Below are 17,168 nucleotides of genomic sequence, written 5' to 3' on the forward strand. Positions count from 1 at the left end.
GTTGGCTATGAACTACGGGAAGAATGTCAAGCGGTGTGAAAACAGGAAGAAGGTGGGATTAAAGAAAGACGTGAAGGTAAACAACACAAAATGAATCTGCAGGGTGAAAATACGAAGACACAACCACTTGGTCAGCACAAATCAGGTGTTTTGAACATGGGCTGTAATGGAATTGTCTGGATTCAGATTCCCAGCAACTCAAAGATTATTTCCCGACCCACAATATTCCCAAATTGTCCATCGTCATCCATTACAGACCCAACAGTCAGAACATGCTGACGTGAGCCATTAGTTAAATGAGCCATGAGCGCGCTGCGTAGCCAAACATCAGACAAGGATAGTGAGAGATGACTGGCTCTCCTACACTGCAGAGGAAGACCAACACAAGAGTGTGGAAGAGAGCATGAGAGCATGTGTATGTGTGTAATGCAGGAAATGGAACCAGGCCACTGCCCTTCATACCCTGAGCACCTAGAATATTTCTCATTGTCTCATTTGGTTGGCTTGTTTCATTCAGTGCAATTACCTGAGCGACCCCTGTCACCTCCAAGGGGACACCCTCCGAAGTTTCGATATTCTCACAGCGACAGAGGATGGTCATTATCTCCAGAGAGAGTCTACGTGGGAAGATGGGAGGGGAGGAGGAAGGGGAGGCAGGACAGCACAATATTGTCAGTGTGTTAACACATGTGAAAGGGAGGGGGAGAGAGGTCAGGGTTCAAGGTTAGGGAGGATGGGTTCTGGTGTTGATTGCAGTTGAATCCAGACCATCAGGGAGCCACTGTCTGCTGCAGATGGAGAGATCTTCTGCATCATGTCATTTATCTTTGATATCTCATCATTGACGCTGAATGGATGTCTTATTCTGTATATCTCTCCACTATAATGAGCCTTTGGCACTACCTGTTTGTGTCCCTAGACCACTCCTTTAAACATCTACGACAAAGCAATATATATTTCTTCAAGGTGTCCTTGCTAAAAGTGGATTTGGATAAAAGGCTGCACGATAAAATTTAAAATGATTAAAAATTTACCTCAGCATTAAAATTGCAATTATTTATTTAGTTAATTTTTTTAAATAGGGTTTGATTTTATTATATTATAAATATATATAGTCCTTCAGACTATAATCGGTGCAAAATAATTACTAATATATATATATATATATATATATATATATATATATACATATAAAATGTTTAAATGAAAATTTATACACAAAGTGTATACCACGACAATGATTCAATTTTAATAACTGAAGCTGCAGGTTTACAATGTTTCACATAACTGAGACCTGCAGTTCAGCACAAGCTAACTGACTGAGGTGAAAAGAACATGGCAGGTGGCCATTCTATTCTAGTGGATTGTTGGGCTAATATAGATCACTCCTAATATAGCCAAAAACCATTTAACACGGGACAGTTCTCAGTGTAAGAGACCATAGTCTAAAATTCCCCCTCAAAGTTAATGTACCAATATAGTTCACAGTGTTCATGTAGCGACGAGTGTGGACCTCTCCTCAATGGCCCTTTTCTGTATACTTCAATCAAATTTATTCAGCTGTTTTTGTAGCTCTTTAATTGGATTAAAATGAGACAGGGCGTGTCTGAATGGGTAACATGCACAGGCATATGCAGTAGGATCCCTCTGAATGTTTATTTCAGCCATTCTGATGCTGCAAGCCCTACATCTCTCTCAATCTTTTAAAATTAGATCAATGTAGCTTTTAGAGCTGCCAGCTAACTAGATTACTCCGTTCTTCATCAGGAAAGGGGGAGGGCAAGAGATATCCCACCCAGCCATGCTTTATTTCTAAGCTATGCACTCAACTGAACAACTGCTGTAACCACTAAATACAGGAACCCTTTATAAATACACAGTTACATTTTTCTTTTTTTTACATTTAATCTTTCTTTCAATTAATCCATTGTTCCATTGACTTAATATAAAAAAAATATGAAATATAAATCTTCCTTTTAGCTGTAACATTTAAAAATCATAGCTGCATTTCCAATATAGACCTTCTCCACGTTCATGTGTCGTCAGACTCGTCTCTTCCCACTTTTATAGATAACCAATTTCCCCACCTGTGTTCCCGTTAATTTTAGTAAATCAAATAAAGTTAGCGAACTTTACAATAACCCTTTCAAACGGTCTCTTTAACTTGAAATGGTACTTTACCATATATCATATTCCAATTTAATGTACAACAGCATAGCATCTGAAGTGACAAATCTATTAAATGAAGTTCCAAACGTAGATTTGGGAGGAGCCTAAACATTCAGTCCTGTCAATCATCATTACGAGCGTACTATATAAGCAGCAGACACCACGTCATCCCATTGACAAATTCTTCAAAGCCCTCCTCCAGTAAATTATCTCTATCCTCCTATGTGCAATTCCATCATAGGGGGGTTTTAACTCTGAGCTCAAGCCGAGCCTCGGGTTCGAGCCTCCTCCACGGACAGCAAGCTAAGTTAGTTTACTATTAAACTTTAAGGCTGAATGGGCAGGCGAACTAGTGAATCTAGAATTAAATCCTTCCGCTGTGCAGACTGGAAATGTGATAAAAGTCTTGTGATCTGTATTTCCACAGAGTTGATATAGCGTAATAATCTTATGATCCCCAGCAGAGAGATACCAGAAACAGATCAGACGGTCAGACACACACGGGTGAGTCCAGCGTGTAAAGGCAGGTTAGCTCGGCAAACACTTAAAAGAAATGAACAGGAGAGGAACATCAGAGAATAGGCAGGCTGGTTATTACAGATTGCACATGCATAATCTCAAAGTCAATAACGATTAAAATAGGGAACAAAAAAATGGAAACAAACCGTACATTCCAAAATGATATACAGTTTTCTCACATTTCTTTCATACATATGACGTGTGTTGTCCTCTTGCTAATGTTCTGATAGCTACAAGCACTGTGTATATTACACAATAAACAAAGCTCATACTGAATGACATATATGGGCTTTTCACACTGTGCTTAACCCTGGGTTATCATATTTAGTTCAACTATTTTAATTCAACTTTTAGGGAAAAATCTAAATGTCACACAATGACAGAAAAAAGTAAGTAAAAAAAGAAAAAAAAGAAAAGAAATTGTATTCTGGTCTAAAAATGTGGATGTACAGCCTATTCAGTAATAAATCTGATGTGCAGGAGTGGGACAAGCTTTTATTTAAACATTTCATCCAATCAGTGATATTGATACCGTAAATATGCAAATAAGAAAGTTAACCCAAGGTTAAACTCTCAAAAACCTGAATGGCCAGGAATAATTCCTAACCTAGGGCAAAGAATAAACTGTATGAAACATAAAAAATGATAACCCAGGTTTCCTATAACCCAGAGTAAACAAAGTTAAATGTGAAAAACCCTATTTATTTTAGCACAACTGTAGTTCTGTTCTACAGATTACTACAGTAACAGTACTATGTATTTATCAGGAGAGGCTGCACCACTAATGATTATCTATTCGTAACCATTGAAGCAGAACTTCACTCTACACTCTAGTATTGTTAAACTCTGTTTATTTTTCCAAACACTGGCCCTGGATACTGAGGCCTTAATGAAGTGAGTAATGTAATGTAAATGGAGGGGGTTGAGTTCTGATGTTTGTGTATAATGTTTGTTAGAGGCCTAGGTTGATAACTATATCACTGAACACACATTTAAAAGGAAGAGTGCTCAACAGCCTAGTTAACAGGACTTGATATCACATCACAGACAGGTAGTTTTACAATGCAGTGCGAGAACAGCGACCTACGATATTTCCTTTCTGGCTAGGAAACTAGTTATTTTAGTTACTATCAATGATTTAAACAGTATACATTAATTTGACAGTGTTAAATGTGAAAAACAACAGGCACAGATGTGTGCACTCTTGAGTTTCTTTACGGACATATTATATTCACAAGAGGTTCTCTAGCCAGAGAAACGTGAGCATGCTGTGACATGTCTCTATAATGGTCCTAATTCCCACTCAAGGGGAACTGAAAGGTACATAAATGGAGGATAGTGTCATTCAGTCAGCGCTAGAATGATTGTTCATATTGTGAGCCGATAAATACAAAAAAAAGGTGAGTGAATGTGATGAATGGACATTCTTACTTCTGTATGTCGGTGATAAGCCACCATGCCCAGGCCCAGCCGCCCACTGTATATTGCTTGTCATCAGAGCCACAGCAGCCACCTGAGAAAATAAACACAGGCATGTTTAGTACAAAATAATGCACATTTATCCCATTCTAGCATGGCAAACGAACATGAAAGTGAATACTAAGTTAATTCAATTTCATTTCAAATTGTATTAAAATCAAACCATATCTTTCCATTACAAAAATCTAAATCATTCAGCCCATTTCACGAGCTGTCCACTTTCACCACCAACAAATGTTATAAATCGCATACAAGCCTCAACAAACTGGTTTACAAACTGAACAACTTCATCATTAAAACCAGTGATGAATATCACTGGAAAGCCCCAACTCACAGTTACAGTCTAACCAAACCACTATGGTGGGTAAATGTTTACAGAAATCAGCTCAAGTCAATAATCAACTAGACTAGCTGTACTAAACAAAATATGTTGTGCACCAGGGCGTGGATGGTGCATATCAACAAGGATGTACCAAAAGAAAGAGTATTTAAAATGGTTATGGTTAAAATCACCACGGTTACCATGAAAATATTAAAGGGATACTTCACCTCTGGAAAGATGAATGTGTATTTAAAATGGGTAATTTATGTAGAAGAAATGCTTTCTAGACTGAGAAAAGCCAGAAAATGTATTTTTGGCTTATGTGGATGAAAGACAACAACCCCCAGAATGCACATGCTTCGCTGCTCTACGAGGCCACTCCCAAGCCATGCCTACCGGTAAGAGCGCGCAGTTAAACAACAAGACTAGGCTAACTTACTAGTGAGTCTCCGTGACAAGTCTGCCCGGGATTTCTAGATCGCCCAAAATGTACGGGATTTGGCTTTTGCGTTCTAGTCGCCATTCATTATGTTTACTGTGGCAAGCAGGACGAGGCTGAGGGGCGACGGAGAACGGCGCGAGGCCGGTAGCGTGATTACTGATGAGCGTGTGAGACGCACCGGTCTCTTATCTCTCACGGAGGAGCGGGAATTTTCTTAGCAATGTTAAAACCATAGACTGTAAAAAATAGGTTAAAACGCACATCAACCGATCACTTGTTTAGCGTTCATGTAAACACTACATTCAGATTCACCAATCGGAATGAATTCAGTTAGATTGAAACAAAAGGTGTGCATGTAAACAATGAATGGCGACTGCAGAAAGCAAAAGCCGAATCCTGGACATTTTGGACGATCTCGACGGCCGGACATGTCCGGGAAAAAGAGGATGGTAACTCCTACTACTCAGCTTTCTCCACAGAACAAGAGCCTGCTAGCTTAGCTTCCAAAAAAAGATGGCTGACAATATGTGTACATTCTGTGAGTGAGATCCCACCCTCTATGGGCAGGTTGAAAACATGCAGGACAGCCCCTACTACTGGCTGTAGTCTTTAGCCTCTGGCCAAAAAAATCCTCAGATGATGCAAAATGACGTTCGGAGGATTTTTTCCAGACAAAAAACACATAAATCTCTTGTCTCAGGGGGATATGAGGGTGGAAAGCACGGTAATTCGAAAATACTACAGGTTTTCTACTAATACCAAGCTTAATGCTAAATCCTGAAGTATCCCTTTAAGCAGCACAACACAAATTAGCAAACAACATTGATAATAATAAGAGATGTTTCTTGATAGACAAATCAGCATATTAGAATGATTTCTGAAGGTGGCGCTAAAGACTGGAGTAATGATGTGACTGGTTCATTGGGTGAATGTACTATGCAAATGTTTTCATGCAAATACTCATGTTGTGATTCGGCTAACAAACTATTGTCTACTTAACAGTAGTTGTGTTTCCACTGTAGGGCCAATAGCGAGAATGCTAGTGCGTCCCAAGGCCAGTAGCGTTTCCACTGTCACTTGATGGAGCCTCATCCTTACTTCCTCGGCGGTTGTGTGACGTTGTTCTATGAAGGCACGTTAAGTGCGGGTTTTAGGGTAGCGCTGCGGGGCTACTGGCCCAACAGTGGAAAAGCAGCTTGATTTTGGCACATCTATCCTGATATCCTCAGGAATTTTAGACCCATCTCCAAACTGCCTTTTATTTCAAAGCTCTTAGAGAGAGTTGTGTACTGTCAGTTGAATTCCTATCAGTATGTCCAATATTTCTGATACTTTTCAGTCCGGTTTTAAATCAGTGCACAGTACAGAAAATGCACTGTTGAAGGTCAGCAATGACCTGTTGCAAGTTCTTGATACTGGTTCGCACACGGTGCTTGTCTTGTTGGATTTAAGCGCTGCTTTCGATACAATCGATCATATCTTGTTACATTGGTTGGAAAAGGTGGTGGGTATTTAGGGTGTCGCCTTGCAGTGGTTGGCCTCTAACCTCAAAGACAGAACCTTCTCAGTGAGCATAGGGAAGTTTTTCTTCTTTGTCACTATTATGCTGTCTGCCCCAAGGGTCCATTCTAGGCCCTCTTCTCGTTTCACTTTATATGATACCATTGGGTGCCATTTTTAAGAAATATAAGATTTCCTACCATTGCTATGCTGACGGTTCACAGTTTTAACCCTAAACCTAACTAGCTAAAACTGACAGTTTTTATCCTTTGGACGTGCTCTGCAACTGTTTTGAGGAGATCAAATGTTGGATGGCTAATAATTTTTTGCAATTAAATGAAAGCGAAAGCAACATTTTTATTTTAGGCCCCTCCAGGTCTTCATCTCTTTTTAATTTAGATTCTATTGCCGGCAGTGTTCCATCACTAAATTTTGAGAAACAAATCAGTACAGTGGTAAAGGGTAGTTTCTTTCATCTGAGATCGGTATTAAAACAGTTTCTACCTCTGAAAGATTTGGAGACCATAATCCACGCTCTCATAACATCACGTCTTGACTATTTTTATTCCCTATGCAAATTGTCCAAAATTCTGCAGCGAGACTTCTTACCATGTTATCTATGTATGATAGATTGGCGCTGCACATCTTGCACTAGGCCTAAATGTATTTCATAATCAAAGTGACTTCATCAGGTACCGCCCAAAATGTACTGTACTGTAAATGTACTGATAACCAATCAGAAAAATAGACAAATATATTTTTTTAAAGTCAGTGCGATCATCGTTTTCATGATTGATCGTCACTGTCACGTTCAAGTACTCGAGTAAACGAGTACTCATGCCCATCCCTACTTTGGCCGTCCATGTCCGTGCACTGTCTGCGTGACACGATTTACGTAATAAGGAACCAGCAAGCAATTGCCGTCATTTTCACCGTCTAGGTTAACTACAGACCCGATATAGTCTGGCTATGAGTAACCCACTTCTAGCCAAAATAACCTTGAATTTGTTTACATGTCGTTTTTACCAAAATAACTTGAGAGATGTATGATATTCCATCATGTAAGCAAAGTCAACAGTGATTACAAGGTGTTTGGTTTAATTTTTTTTACATGTTATCTAATTGATGATAGCCTGTACCTGGGTCTTTAGGTTTTTGTTCACAACCTGTTTTGTTCAGCATGTTTGTTGTAGCCAATCATAGACATATCTGTTGATGAGTACATGTAGGCCTAATGGCCAATAAGATGTGTTCAGCGCTAGTTCAGTTTGCTTGTGAATCCTTTCATTTTAACCAACAAATTATAAACACGATATCATTGAGATTCATTGCACATCATAGACAGCTTCATTGATTGTAACGGGAGTTTTCGCAGCTTTGTGTACCTCATGCTGAAACGGACAGCTTCAATGATTATAATGGCAGCAATCTGTTGCTCATTTTCCATATATATATATATATATATATATATATATATATATATATATATATATATATATATATATATATACATACATACATATATACAAGATATTTTCATGCATCCAACTACAGATTGCAGAATTTCTGGATTGTGTCTGATTGTAAGTGATAACCAGAAACGGACGATCTGATACTGTCAAATGACCTGTGTATTAAGTCCTAGGGCCCTATTTTAACGATCTAAGCGCATGGTCTAAAGCGCACGGCGCAAGTTCACTTAGGGCGTGTCCGAATAGTTTAACGACGGGAAAAATGTGCGGCGTGCCAAGCGCATGGTCTAAAAGGGTTGTCCCTATTCTCTTAATGATTAATGGGTGCGTTTTGGGATTTACGTGCGTTAAACCAATCAGAGTCTCATCTCCCATTCCCTTTAAATGCTAGTTGCGCTCGTGCCATGGCGGATTCACTATTTACATGACGGAATTTGATAGTGGAAAGGCCGAAACGGAGCACAAACGGAGCGCAAACGGAACTGCTCGTGCGCGAGGTAAAAGTGCGCAAGCAGACCATCTACGGGACAAGCCAAATTCCACCATATCTTTACGTACACAATAATAATCTTTTACATTGTAATCCTTTTATTTTAAATATTTGTCATGTTTGTGTGCTGCTGTGCGTCCCTGTGTGTTTAATAAGCAGAGAGTATGTGCGCTGTGGACCCACCTGTGGAAGCGCCAGAACACACCTTGTTTTCAGACCAGCACGCCCATGCGCGCACAAATGGGCGCAAATGTATTTGCTATTTAAACAACGTGGCGCAGGACGTGAAAATGATAACTGCGTCGGACTGAAACTAGCAAAAAACACTTGCGTCGCGGCATGCCGCTGCATTGCGCCGGGTATAAGATAGGGCCCCTAGAGTGTAAATGCAAAATATTAGACCTGCCTTTGTTGTTTAATTTATTATAGCTTTCAAATCAGTCACTCAGTAATCCCCATGCCTTAAATTGGCTCTATCACTCTCTCTTTCTCCTCTCCACCTATAGCTGGTGTGTGTTGAGAGCACTGGCGCCGTTGTTCTGTGGCTGCCACTGCATCATCCCAGTGGATGCTGCACACTGGTGGTGGGTGAGGAGAGACCCCTGACATGATTGTAAAGTGCTTGGGTGGTATACAGTAGAACATAGTAAAGAGCTATATAAAAGCTTCATTTCATTTCATTTTTACATATCAATTTACTGATTTTTAAGCATAAATAGTTCTAAGCACTTTGTTTTATGATCTGTCCTGACAGTAGTTATTTTTTTATTTGAATGAATACATAGAATAAGTTAATATTACATACTGTTCCTTTGCATTTATTTTGAATTTATTGTCAAAAATATTTAGGCCACTCATTGGCACAAATATAGTTATCATTGGCTCAATCATGACAGGTCACCAGGGGTTCAGGGAGATAATCTAGGATCTATTACATTCAGCTGTCAATGTTATAGCAACCAGGACATGTTGTCTAAAGTTTAAGCATCAATCTGGGATCCTGATGTAGTGTTTAGAATGTGATATAGACAGTGGGGGCCTGTAATCTTTAGATATGTGAGGTATGCAAGGAAATTCCTCACAGATCTATGTACATAGGAGGTCTGGTCCCAGACTGGAAACTATTCCAGCAGATTCCCAGCTGGTCATCAGCTATAAGTGTGCAATCCTCAGCTGTTGCTAGAATCATCGCACAACTGAAGTCTCTGTCATGTGACTTTATTTCATAAACAATGCGGACATACTGTTAAGGCAAGTTAAGGAAAGAGGAAATGACTCTTCAGGAAAGTGTAAAGTTAGAGAAAACTGTAGTTTGCAGACAATTTCAAACCAATGAACTAACTAATTTTATTATGACTAATCATATATATTTTTTACACACTATATAACATTAAAAGTGAAAAGTAACCCCTCCCCCCCATAATTTTAATGGGAAATGTTTATCACTAACTATACTATATAGTTTGGTCCCAACTACGTACCTGCTGTATACTGTTTTAGAAACAGGAATAGGCTAAGGGATAATGTACAGTAAGCAGCATTTCTTCGCAAAATAAATGTATTAGTTTAAATCACTTGACTGCCTTGATTGATTATATCTATTAAACAACGCCACAACAGCGAGGAAACGTAATACAAACTAACGTTAGTCATACAAACTAAGATACGGGTATACTTACGGTATATCGACGAGGCACTGGCAGTATCAAATAAAATGCACAGTCAAAAATCACAATTCGTAAGTCGTGTGTTTAATCTAACGTTAAACAAAAAGATAAACAAATCGATATTTAAGAGCAAGAGGACTTCAAGAGAACAACGTGATCATTGCGCAAGCACGTCGAAATCAAAGAGAATGGAGCACGAGTGAGACACACAACACGTCGAGACTGTGATGGATAGTCTTTTATCGTGCTACACAAACTACAATGCAACAGGCAAACACGAATATCTACACACTACTCGACAGAAACGCCGGAGAAAATAAGCGTTAATTACTGTTACAGTGTCGAATATCATACATTTACGATCACCAAACACATTCTACGTTAGGTACAATTCGGATGAATATACAATGCAGTCAGATTATAAGAAAATGTAGGGGATTGCTTTTAGAAAAACAGAAGGCAGTTGATATGTTACCTGATACCACCAAGGCTTCGTTTGGTCCTACCGTGTGGCAATTCCCCATATTTTCCTTTAAAAAGCTTTTCTGAATGTAAAATTGCTTCTTTTTTCGAGGATGACGGAATAGCGTGATAAAAAGAGTCAGATGTGAAGGCACTCAGTCAGTGTAGTCTTGTGTACATCATATTCAAGATTTCTGCCTGCATGCACCAGTAAGTCACCGCCCTTTCAGAGATATGACGACTATACACAGTAAATATAGGTTATTCCTCAACCTTCCGGTAGAGGGCGCCATAACATTTTAAATGAGCCTAAACTCCACAGAAACATTTTATGCAAGAGCGTCCAATGATTTTTACTATTTAAAGTATTCGGGCTTTGAAATATGTCATATAAATTCTAAAATTCAAAGTTTAGGCCTATAACTTTTGTCATTCATCACCTGACAGGCCAGAAAGGCAACTTTGAAGTCAAATGTGCCCTGGATTTGTTTGGACATCGGTTCTTCATTTTTTTTTTTTTTAAATCAAGGTTGGCTTTCAAATGTTATTTCACAAGAAATTTTGGCGTTATGCTCATAGATGCTGTGTTTGTTCAAAATCGTCCCCTACACCATCATTCACTATCCCTACATTACTCCACTATATAGTTCACTTGAAGGAGTGATGAAAACGAGTGAGTAAATTAGGAAGGGCTGGCGCTTTTGTATAGTTTGTGCTTGCTGTTTAATAATTAGGCCTAATTGAAACATAGCAAACTGACAGCTCCAGTAGTAATGAAAGGATTTATACTGAACTCTGTCATGGAAACTAGCATGTATAAACCGTAATTAAACAATTTAATATTCAAGTGAAAATCAATTTATACCTGTATGATATTACTGGACCAGCGCCGGTTGGAAATTGAATGGATGATCGACTCAGCTGCGGCGCCATCTCCTGGCGAGACGCGGGAATTCATTCATCATTCAGCGCGCGACTCTCACTCTAGCCTTTGAGCGTAATAGAGGAAATACGTCATGATGCAAGTAGACAAGTGGTCAAGTACAAAGACCGCAAGTGTGGGTATTTGTACTTGACCACTTGTCTACTTGCATGACGTATTTCCTCTATTTGCCTCAAGTGTTCAAGTGGGCGTAAAGACTGCAAGTGTGTGTAGAGCTTTTGTTTATTATATTTTCAATAATTTGCATTTTAAAATGAACTTCAACATGTCTGTTCAGTAGTCGCTATGTAACTAACAGAAGACACAAATTTGAAATTGTGGTGCTTCTAATTAAGTGATAAAAACAGTTGCAAATGTTGTATAAAATAGGCCTACACATCTACCATACCATATTAGTTTGCACCAATATAAAATGTGCAACACTTTATATTTTTACTACCAAATGTGTTGTATCGTAGATACAAAGGGAAAACTCAGAGAAAACGGAAACTTCTGGATGGTTTCTTTTTATAAGGAAAAAGCCAGTAATACACACACAAGCGCGCACTGCTGATGAGTCGTTCATGAACGATCCGTTCATTGCGTTTGTCACGTGACAAATGAACGAAAGACTCGGAAGGTAAAGTAATTATTTATGTTCCCTGTAAATTATTTTTGACTGCATTATAATGATTCCTTAATTCAGAATATGATCAAGATTGCGTAGGTGGATGTGTTCGGGGAATTTGCCAGTTAAAAGTATAACATTTAAAGCCCCTTAAATGAACGAAATGACTCGAAAAAAGATTCGTTCATTTTGATGAATGAGATCGAACAAGAGAGTCAGTAAAATTATTCGAACTTCCTTCTCTGCTTCTAACAGTGCTACAGCCCACAAACACAGTGCGCCACCGACCCCTACTGGACAAACCCAATACCACCCTTAACATACAACATTTCCCCTCCACTTAACTTAGAGGCAATCCTTCCCCAAGACACAAAATCTTCTACTTTTACAGTGATTTTTTTTTTTTTTTTTTACATCATACAGTTCATAATTCAACCCACCTTATTCCTGACGACCTGCGTTTTGAATTATGGGTGTGTGGCACTTCCGGTTTGGGGAACTTCCATTCAAAAAGGCTGAAACGAATAATTTCAAATCGTACGGTTGCCCTACAAATAAAGCTAATCCTTCAGTTTGACTGGATGAGCTGTCAATTTTCCATCATGATTTATTTTCAGACATCATGAGAATAACGTTATACTTGGTATTTTAACGTGACATGTTATAACAAGAATATCTATGGCAAGAGCTCTTTTCAGTCGCTGCTTTTTACTCGTGATTATTTTCTTTTTTCCCTTTGCAATCTGCTGTAAAAGTATGAAAAAGGCCAACATATACTGCAAATTTGTGGTATGTTCTCCCGAATTTAATTTACAATATATTCCATTAATAATTCACTGGAATGCACGAAGAATCTCTCGTTATTCTCCTCAAATCCTCAAGTCTCTTTCCAGGTTTGTTTTCACAGGTAAATGCAATTTATAATCGGTCAAAATGACGGAAATCACTTTGAAATAGTATGATGTAATGCTGAAGTTAATGAACATTTTTGATTAACGCAACATAAGTTAGGCTACACAATACAGATATATATTACAGTGATATTTAACCCGTCTGTTATTGCTGTGGAAAGACTCGCACTTTTGGGGTTATTTGGTCTGTTGAAAGTACCTTGTTGATGCTTTTACACTTTAAAATTTCCTTTTAATGTTCGATGGTTGAAGGGCGTGTAGATTAATGTCATCTGATTGTGACAATTTTTTAACGTATTGCATTCATAGAGCAAGCCTTTTCACTGATTGTTTACAGCTTAATGGAAGTTACACCCATAATTCGTGCAAAGCGTCATGGGGCGTATGAATAAGGTGGATAGGTTCTAATTTTCTTTTTGATGACACTATTTCTTATGTCACAGTCTGCAGTCTGTAGTTTTTCCTCTTTGTCGCCATCTCTGTTCGAAATCTGCAATTGCAGTTATTCGCAGAATTATCAACTTTACGTGGGTTGTGCCTCGACACAGCACAGCGCGGATGAATCCAATGTTTTGAGGAGAATGTGCGGCTGTCAGTCGCCGCGCCGGTGTGGATACTGTCATTCGCAATCACAGATTCTACTTTTTGGAAGTATGACCAACATAAGAATTTTCACTGGAAAATGTCATCTGAACAAGTAACATCCACTTTTGTTCTGACCAACTAAGGGAAATTTAAGGCTGATTAAATCTAACGATCACTTATCATATCATGTCAAACCGTGCAAATTATACTTGTTCTCAAATTGTTTATGTTAACAATATATCAGCATTGCGTAACTACATTTAATACCCTTCTGATATTATCCTTGTTTTCGCATGGGCCCGGTTGCAGTCTCTTTTTTTCTGTCGCCACTCCCGAAGTCCGAACAAAGTCTTTTGCATTTTACAACAGGTGAATCTCCTGTTGTGCTGGTGATTGTCGTTTGAACCTTTCTGGATCCACCATCAAATTGATAAGTTTAATTATATCAAGTGCTGTGAGAATAGGCTATAAATCTCCACCTTCAACATCCTCACACACAATATAGCCTACTAGCCGAGACACCTTCTTTATGTGTACAGATGTGACGCAAAGACTGTAGTGATATCTGATGTGTGAGATCGCTACTGAGTGAGCCACACCCTAAGAAGGGGGTTTCTACTCTGCGAGTGTTCATTAAAGTTCAGTTATATACCGGCTATGCTGTGTGATCGCTGTCTCGGCTCATTCACGAGCACAACATGGTGTCAGAAGTGGCTAGAACAGTCTCCAACGTGCAGGCAGAGAGGCCCACAGAAGCGTATTATGATTCATAAAAGTTGAATAAAGTGCTCAAGTTTGAAAAGAGCTTTAAGAAGAAACAAAAAAATTAAATAAAAACTAATAATAAAAATCTACAAAGCGAATGGAGGAATCACTATGGGAGCTGATGACATTTTGTGCGGATTAGCCATGACTACAGAAGTAGTTTGTACAGAAGCAAATTATGAAACTGTGCAGAATAAATTCAAGGAATACTTCACTGGCAAAATAAATGTGATCTATGAGAGAGCAAAGTTTAACTCCTGGAAACAAGAGCCAGATGAACCAGTTAATTATTTTATCACTGCACTGTATTCATTGTCGGAACGCTGTGCTTTTGGAACTCTGAGAGATGAACTTATTAGAGATCGAATTGTCGTCGTATTAAAAGACATCAAACTGTCAGAGCGCCTTCATTTACATGCAAACCTAACTTTTGGAGAAAGCCATAACTATGGCCAGGCAAAGCGAAGCAGTGAGAAAACAGCAGGCAGAACTTAGGCAGGAAGAAGACGAAGACCTTAAGTTAGACACTGTAAACAAAGAGAGGTACACCCAATTCAGGATTCAACCAAAAAGCCAAAGTCAGGAAAAGGTGGGAATTGGCCAAATTTCCTGAAAAACCATAAAGAGAAACCAAAGAAATCAAACTGCATGAGATGTGGAAAATCACCATACCATGTAAAGGATCTCTGCCCAGCCAAAGAAGCTGTCTGTCATCAGTGCAATAGGACAGGGGGGGGGGCACTATATGAGGTTAAAGAGGACTGTGATTCAGATGAAGGGCAAGCATTCCTCGGAGCCGTAGATTAAAATACTCAAGGCTGGTGCACAACCATTCAGATCTTGGAGCGACCGGTGCAAATAAATGGACACTGGGGCAGATGTCACAGCAATACCTGAATCCATCTTTGTGCTGCTGGCCTCAAATAAAAACACAGGCCTTAAGAAACACGCAAAATACTAATGGGACCAGGAAAGAATGTCTTGGATGTGAAAGGAGTATTTTACCACCATCTCGAAAAATTAGAAAAATATAGATGAAGACATCTATGTGGTCAAAAATCTCTTCACACCTCTTCTGGGCAGACATGCCATTGAAAAGCTTAACCTTATCACAAGACTGGATAACATCACAGAATGCCAGTGGCAAGATAAATATCCAGAACTTTTCACAGGCTTAGGTGAGCTGAAAGAGGAATACTGTATTAAGTTACAGACCAATGCAACACCTTATTCTGTAAATGTAGCCAGATGGATCCCAGTGCCCTTAATGGAGAAAGTCAAAGAGGAGTTATCCAGGATGGTGAAGCAGGACATCATCAAGAAAATCGAAGGACCTAGTGACTGGTGTTCTGGTATGGTTCCGGTTCATAAGCCTGATGACACAGTGAGAATTTGTGTTGACCTGACTAAATTAAACAGTGCTGTTAGACGAGAGAAGTTTATCTTGCCCTCAGTAGACCACACACTAGGCCAGTTATGGGGAGCAAAAATCTTCACCAAATTAGATGCCAATTCTGGATTTTGGCAGATCTGTTTGGCTGAAGAGTCTCAACAATTAACTACCTTCATTACGCCATTTGGGAGCTATTCTTTTAAGAGACTTCCATTTGGGATTTCCAGTGCTCCAGAGCTGTTTCAGATGAGAATGTTTCAGATTTTGGAGGGACTGGATGGAGTCACATGCCACATGGATGACATCCTCATATATAGAAGGTCTCCAGAGGAACATGACATCAGACTCGACGCAGCATTAAAAGAGGGTGCACAGGCCGGGGTGGGGACAAATCCCTTCAACACACCACCCTTACTGAGTACCACTCTGAGGAGCTACACCAAGAAAATGCCACGAGACAGGACAACGAGGTAAAAAAGATAGATTCCTTTATTTGAACATTTAAACCATTTAAAACAATAACAGCGTGAGTGGCTGAATCTCCCTATTCTCCAGGACAGCAGTGGAGGATAGAATACAGCGGTCTTCGGGTAAGTAAACTCAGAGCAAGTGAGTGACTGGGTTTCTCCGTTCTCCGGAACAGTGGTGGGGGATCAGAGTACAGCAGTATTCGAGTAAGGAAACTCAGAGCAACGTGAGAGACGGGTGTTCTCGGCTCTCCAGAACAGCGGTGGAGGCTCAGAATACAACGGTCCTCGGGTAAGTAAGCTCAGAGCAACGTGAGTGACTGGATTTCTCTGTTTTCCAGACCAGCGGTGGGGGATCAGAATACAGCGGTCTTCGGGTAAGTAAGCTCAGAGCAATGTGAGTGACTGGATTTCTCTGTTTTCCAGACCAGCGGTGGGGGATCAGAATACAGCGGTCTTCGAGTAAGTAAGCTCAGAACAACGTGAATGACTGGATTTCTCTGTTCTCCAGAACAACGGTGAGGGCTCAGAATACAGCGATCTTCGGGTAAGGAAACTCAGAGCAGCGTGAGTGGCTGGATTTCTCCGTTCTCCAAAACAGCGGTGGGGGATCAGAATACAGCGGTCTTCGGGTAAGTAAGCTCAGAGCAACGTGAGTGACTGGATTTCTCTCTTCTCCAGAACGGCGGTGGGGGATCAGAATACAGCGGTCTTCGAGCAAGGAAGCTCAGAGCAACGTGAGTGACTTGATTTCTCTGTTCTCCAGAACGACGGTGAGGGATCAGAATACAACGATCTTCGGGTAAGGAAACTCGGAGCAGCGTGAGTGGCTGGAATTCTCCGTTCTCCAAAACAGCGGTGGGGGATCAGAATACAGCGGCCTTCGGGTAAGTAAGCTCAGAGCAACGTGAGTGACTGGATTTCTCTGTTCTCCAGAACGGCGGTGGGGGATCAGAATACAGAGGTCTTCGGGTA

General features: G+C 39.8%; 1 protein-coding gene across 1 annotated transcript in view; it reads right to left on the reverse strand.

Moving 5' to 3' along the window:
* flot2a (flotillin 2a) overlaps positions 1-10,774 on the reverse strand; it is a 28,541-nt gene extending 17,767 nt beyond the window's left edge. Inside the window, exons 1-2 of the mRNA XM_084113507.1 lie at positions 10,536-10,774; positions 4,120-4,201 (exon numbers count right to left, since the gene is read on the reverse strand). Coding sequence (XP_083969633.1) covers positions 4,120-4,201; positions 10,536-10,584 — 131 coding nt within the window. The 5' untranslated portion in view covers positions 10,585-10,774. The remainder of the gene's footprint in view (positions 1-4,119; positions 4,202-10,535) is intronic.
* Positions 10,775-17,168: the final 6,394 nt, after the last annotated feature.

The sequence above is a fragment of the Abramis brama genome (genome assembly GCF_963993115.1).
Source record: "Abramis brama genome assembly, chromosome: 5".
NCBI lineage: Eukaryota > Metazoa > Chordata > Actinopteri > Cypriniformes > Leuciscidae > Abramis > Abramis brama.